General features: G+C 62.0%; 1 protein-coding gene across 1 annotated transcript in view; it reads right to left on the reverse strand.

Moving 5' to 3' along the window:
* LTBP4 (latent transforming growth factor beta binding protein 4) overlaps positions 1–6005 on the reverse strand; it is a 31320-nt gene that overhangs the window by 21213 nt on the left and 4102 nt on the right. Inside the window, exons 6-12 of the mRNA XM_045292700.1 lie at positions 5774–5996; positions 2065–2256; positions 1650–1897; positions 1474–1576; positions 1073–1147; positions 864–986; positions 101–265 (exon numbers count right to left, since the gene is read on the reverse strand). Coding sequence (XP_045148635.1) covers positions 101–265; positions 864–986; positions 1073–1147; positions 1474–1576; positions 1650–1897; positions 2065–2256; positions 5774–5996 — 1129 coding nt within the window. The remainder of the gene's footprint in view (positions 1–100; positions 266–863; positions 987–1072; positions 1148–1473; positions 1577–1649; positions 1898–2064; positions 2257–5773; positions 5997–6005) is intronic.

Here is a 6005-nt window from a genome sequence, read left to right on the forward strand (position 1 = left end):
TCTGGACGTCCTGTCCAGGCTGGAGGAGTGACCACTTCAGGGCCTGGGAGATGCCAGTTTGTGTCATATCAGGGGCCAGAGGAGGGCAGGAGGTGATCACCTGAGCCAAAGGGCGGGCAGAGCTGGCAGCCCCGGCCCCAGGCCTTGCCCACACGGCTACAGCAGCAGATCTGTTTGGTGATGTTCCTCAGGATGGGCAGCGAGCAGCCGCCATCGCGAAGCACGCGGAAGCAGGGCCCCTTAGCCTCGGAGATCACGTGTTGAGCTGAGGAACAGGAAGCAGAAGGAAGGGGGTGGGATGGAGGCCAGGGAGCAAAAGGGCAGGGAGATGGGCCCAGGAGGGTTTGTGGACATGAAGGATATCCGGACGTTTCGGAGAGGCTGACAGGGTCTGAGAGGGGGCACAAGGTCATGAAGATTGAGTGGCCTGAGAAGAGTTTTAGAAAGTCCGTAGATTTGAAGTAACCTGTGGAGACAAAAGGAGCCCTGGTGGCATGGAGGATGGCATTGGCTGCTAACTGGAGGGTCCACAGGAGAAAGATGGGGCTTTCTACTCCCATGAAGAGTTACAGCCCCGGTCCGAAAGGGGCACTTCTATACTGTCCTATAAGGTCACTATCGGTGGGAATCGACTGCATGACAGTGGGTGTGGTTTTATAGTTGCTTTTTGAGTGAATCCAACAAGTTTTGAGAGGTAGAGGGTTCTGAGCAGAATCTGAACAGAGTGCTGAGAGTCTGAGGGTAGGTGGAAGCTCTGAGAAGTTATGAAGGAGTGGGGGAGGAGCTGGGGGCTCTGAGAGGCTGGGGGCTCTGGAAGGGATCTGGGGGCAGGTGAGGGCTCAGTCCCCCTCCGAGAGGCTCACAGATGCAGCTGCTGCGGGAGGAGTCAAGCAGGAAGCCTTCGGGGCACACGCAGGTGTACCCGCCCCGTGTGTTTGCACACTCCCCGTGCTGGCAGCGCCCACCGGTGGCACACTCATCCACATCTGAAGGCAATGGAGAGGAGGTCGCCTTGAGGTCCGGAAACACAGTCCCGCCCCCACCTCCTCGCCCACCCAACTCCAGGGCTCACCTTCGCATGACCCATTAACCCTTTCGAAGCCTGTTGGACAAGGTTGATCGGGGGCTCCCACTCGGTTGGAGCTCCCTATGGAGAGAGGAGATGAGGGGCATGGATGGATGGACCACGGACTGGGAAGTGTTGGATGTGTCTGCAAAGGCACAATGAGCTCAAGGGCACCGGGGAGATTCCGGAAACACACAGGGGCACAAAGCTGGGGTGAGGACAGAGTGGCCTGAGTCAGGACTGGTCCCAGAAAGTCAGAGATGAGTCCAGACGGGAATTGCTTCCCTCTCGACAGGGTAGGCGTGTCTAGAACATGTGCACGTGGTAGAAATGTGGACCAGGGAAGGTGTGCAGGCCCGGCTCCCATCCTGGTCCTGCTCCGACCTCGGGGACGTGCAAGGGCTTACCCAGGTGCTCCGAGCACGGTTGGCAGTCGTGAACGCCCCAGGCCAAGCCGGCCCCTCCGCAGCAAACCTCCTGTGTCCGAAGCCCGGGCAGAGGGGATGCGCACTGCAGGGAAGCATGGGGTGAGCGCCCCTTGCGCTGGCCCGCGCCAGGCCCCTCCCCGCAAGCCCCCTCTCACATCGCTTCCTCTCAGTTCCCGAAAGCAGTAACCGTAGCCTGAAGAGTCAGAGTAGCTGTCCTCACGGGGCGCGCTCTGGCCCAGCACCGTGTACGGGGCCGCCGCCTCTGCTCGCGCCGCCGCCTCCGCCCGCGCCACGGCCTCGGCGTCCGCCTCTGCCCAAGGCCCAGACACGCGCTCCACCTGGTGCACCACCACCGACGCCTCCTGCGGATGCTGCACGTGGACACTCACCATGGACGCCACGCCTGGAGGGAGGCAGGGCCGGGCAAGGGCGCGTCTACCCGGCTTCTTAGGGATTGAAGCCAGGCACGAGACAAGGGCCAGCTAGGACCAGGACGCAGGGGCGGGCACGATGGGGATCTGAGGGTGTGGGCAGAGGGTGGCCGGCGATCGATCGGGTGATACTCCTCACCATGCTCATCGTCGCGATGGTTGGCCACCGGCATGGTGTACACCGAGTGGGTGAGCCCGGGCTCGGCCGGGGCCGGAGGCCTGGCGCCCGAGGAGTGCAGCTGGCAGTATTTGCCCGCGAAGTCCGGGGGACAGAGGCAGCGGTCCGGCTTGATGCACACACCACCGTTGTGACAGATTAAGGGGCAGAGGTCTGTGGGGGGGCCGGGGGGAGCAGAGACAACTCAGGGCCGGGACATCTCCCATAGCCAGCCCTTTGTTTCAAAACAAAAATAACCCTCGTTGCACGAATTGAAGCCGACCCATAGCTACCCTACAGGGGTCGAACGGCCCCTGTGAGGGGCAGCGTAAAAGAAGATCCTTAGTGATGGACTGACACTGTGGTGGCTGCAACAATACTCAGGCACAGAAACAATTGTGAGGATGGTGCAGGACCAGGCAGTGTTCCGTTGTGTTTCATAAGGTGGCTATGGGGTCGGAAAGGAATCAATGTCACCTTTGCGGTCAGCAGCCCAACGTGTAACCACTACGCCACCAGCGCTCCGTGTCCCATAGACACGCGTCAGAATGAATTTTAAGGCAATGAGTTTATATTAAGGGGTTCCAGTCTTCGTCTGAAGAAGCTGAACCCCCCCCCTCATTTTCCTATACAGTGACTGCTGGGTCCGAACTGCCGACTTTATCCCAAGCCGCTGGGGGTGTAAACCACCGCATCTCAATTCTACATCCCTCCGCCTCTTCTTGCTGTTCTGCCCCGACTCAGGCCACCTGCACTGGCCCCGCCCAGTCGCTCAGCTCTCAGGGTCCGCTCACCACGCCCTAAACTTCGTTCTCTCTCAAGTCGCTCTGTCCCCCCCGCCCCCACAAGTCCTACCTGATCCCACTTTTTGGCCGAGTGCCCGACGTTCCTGCCCCGCCCAGACAGCCTTGCCCTGCCCATTGATTCGATCCTGCCAATTCCCACTCAGGTCCTTGGGCGCTTTAGCCCCTCCCACCTCGCAGTCAGCCGGGACCCAAGGCTGTTCCAGTCCCCGCCCATCTAATGCTGGCCACTTCCATCGACTCAAACCACAATTTAGCCACTCTTGCAAGACTCCCGGGTCCCCACTCGGTCTCTGGAGCATTGTAGACCCTCCCACATCCTTGCTGGCCGGGTCTACCAAGTCCCAGCTCCCCCCACTGGCCACGATCCCTCTTCTAGCCCCGCCCACCTCACCTTCCACCCACGTGACTCTACGCCCCGCCCACTAGGGCCTCTAACCTGCTAGCCTTGGGCCCCGCCCACCTCCCGTTCCTCACTCAGATTTGCTCCGGCTCACTCACTCCCACCCTTTCCAGCCCGCCCTGTCCCCGCCCACCTTTCCTCTGGCTCCGGCTTCGGAGTTCTAGCCCGGCCCTCTTGCCTCCAGTAGCCCCGGGGCGCGCCCCCCCCATGGAACGAGAACGCGCCTCCTCTCCCCTCTGCGCGCCCTCGCTGGGCCCCCAGCCACCTCCGGGCGGGGCCCTGCCAGCTGTCCGGCGGGGTAAACAAAGAGAGGGGTGCGGCGGGGGCAGGGCGGCGGCTCCACATTCCGGACCCTTGGGGAGCCCCAGGTCCACAGAGCCAAAGGAGGCCGTCTGCGTCCGGCGAGAGCGCACCTCCCCCCCCCCTTCTCTCCCCTGGGGCCGCTGGAAAACAGCTGGAGACAGCTGTGCGGACGGGAGGAAGAGGGCAGGCGGCTGGGCCGTCCAGGGAGGCGTATGTGAGGCTGCGAGCCACAAACAGAGGAACGCATGGTGATGGTGTGGGGAGGGGTGCCCTCTAGGGAAAGGAGGCTGGAGACCTGGGAGATCAGCCACAGAGAGCACTCATCCTATAGAGGAGCCTTACCTAAAACCAGAACTCTAGACCCTCCTAAGAGATGGCCAGTCTGAGGGTGCTCTTGGGAACGGGGTTTAAATGAGCAAATGCGAATTCCTGGGAACCCCCAGTCTAGGAGTTGGCACTAACTAGCTGGCATGGCCCTATATTGAGAAGCTTATTTCCCGCAGCCAGGGCGCTTGGGGGCCATCTTGTGGTTAATGGCGCGCGCGCGGATTATTATTATGTCTGGAGTCCTCTGAAGAGATGGGGCCCGATTCCCTGGAAAGGCCCTCAGCTGGACACCAGAGTCGGTTTAAACTCTCCTCGTCGCCTGCTTTGTTAATCTAAGAAAACGAGAGCTTTTTTGTGGGACATGAATTCAACGGGAGAGGAAGATTTCCACTGCATATGGCTGGTGGTCCCTCTGGAGGTGGAGCGTGCCTTGCCAGGTTTAGAGTTCTGTGGTGAGGGGCACCGGTTGGGAGGTCTACCAAAGAATGGAACTTCCCTGAAGTCTGTGGACAGGGGTGTTGAGAAGACTTCTGGAACTGGAGGCAGGGACTCCACAGGCCCTCAGCTAAGGGTGTAAGGACAGAAGGCCAGGATGCACTAATGGGGGAATTTTTAGCTAGATTTTTAGCTGATCCATGAAACCACAATCAGGATTTCAATTCCGGGAGGGGTCTCTGCTGGAGGTCCTAGGAGCCTAGCCAGGCTTGGAGGCCATTTGTCCGTCTCCAAAGGCCTTTCTTCGCCTACTCTTGGCCTGAATGCAAGTCCCCAGCCCAGTTCCCTGGGGGTGCCCACACCCAGATAAGCTGCTAAACTGGCACAGCCAACTCTGATTCCTAAGTCCCTGGAGGAACGGGGAGCTGAGGACATCGGGGTTCTGCCAAGGTCATCCCCACTTCACATACTCCTCCTTGCGCCTCCTGAGGCCTGGCACCCGCCAGGGCACGACGCCTGGCACGGGCGCGCTGGGCCTGGGCGGGAGCGAGTGGAGGATGGAGAGAGGAAGGGGAGGAGAGAGGGCGTGGCCGTGGGCGGGGCTCCGGGCGGGAGATGAGCTCACGCCGGCCCCGGGGCTGGGCTGGCTGGGGGCCAGGCTGGTCGAGTTTTTGGCGCCGGGGCCCCCCACTCCCCACTCCAAGGGGCTTGAGGGTGGGGGATGGGATATCCTGACCCTACAAGATCCGCCCACCCTTGGATCAACAGGTGACTCGCATTCTCCGGCTCACCTGAACCCTCCCACCTTGGAGTCTTCCCATCTCCGGAGGTGACTGGTACTTGTCCGCCCGAGGTTCCCTCCGGCCCCAGGGGCGCCTCTCCCCTAGGCTTTCTATCTGGATTTTTCCCGCGAGTGAGACCCTTGTGGATGGGGGGGGGGGTCCTACACAGACGCCCCAACCCGCCGCCCCGCGCTCCTCTCGGACCCTTTTCCTCTCAGCTCCGAGGTCCAACTTGACTCATCCCGTGCCCCACCTTTCAGGCACCCCTATCCCAACTCTCCTAATTCCCCCGCACGCACCTCAAAGATTCAGAAAGTGGAACACCCTTCCCCCATGCGGCCTTAAAACCCTGCCTTGGTCCCTACCCACTCCCTTCCCAAATGCTCCCAAGTCCCTGAATTCTCCAGTCCACCTTCCCTTCACGTGGGTCGCCTCCCGTCCCGGAGAGACCTCCTGGTTTGCAAAAGTCCGGACCATCAGGGGCATGGAGGTGGGAGGGCGGGCTTCGCCAAGTGCCCCAGGACATCGTTCCTGGACTAGGACTTTAGTCTCCCTCTCCCTGGGGTACTGTCAGCCCCATCCCGGAGAGCCGCCTCCCCCAGGGACTCCCTCCCTCGGGACCACCTCCCCGCACTCACAAGCGCGGAAGCCGGGTCCCCCCGGGGCCGCCCCGCCGGGCGCGCCGCTGTCCACGCTGGTGGCGTTGCGGGGCGCGCAGGTCGGGGTACAGCGGGGGCCGGTGGGCCCATGGACGCAGCGCAGGCCGCAGACGGCCGGGGTGAAGCGCACGCGGAGGCGCTCTCGCGGCCGGCCCAGCCCCGGCTTGGGCCAGAGCAGCGCCAGCAGCGCCAATAGCGACACCCAACGCCG

The sequence above is a fragment of the Echinops telfairi genome, unplaced genomic scaffold, assembly GCF_000313985.2.
Source record: "Echinops telfairi isolate 266 unplaced genomic scaffold, ASM31398v2 ScPeMD7_655;HRSCAF=1070, whole genome shotgun sequence".
In the NCBI taxonomy this organism is placed as follows: Eukaryota; Metazoa; Chordata; class Mammalia; order Afrosoricida; family Tenrecidae; genus Echinops; species Echinops telfairi.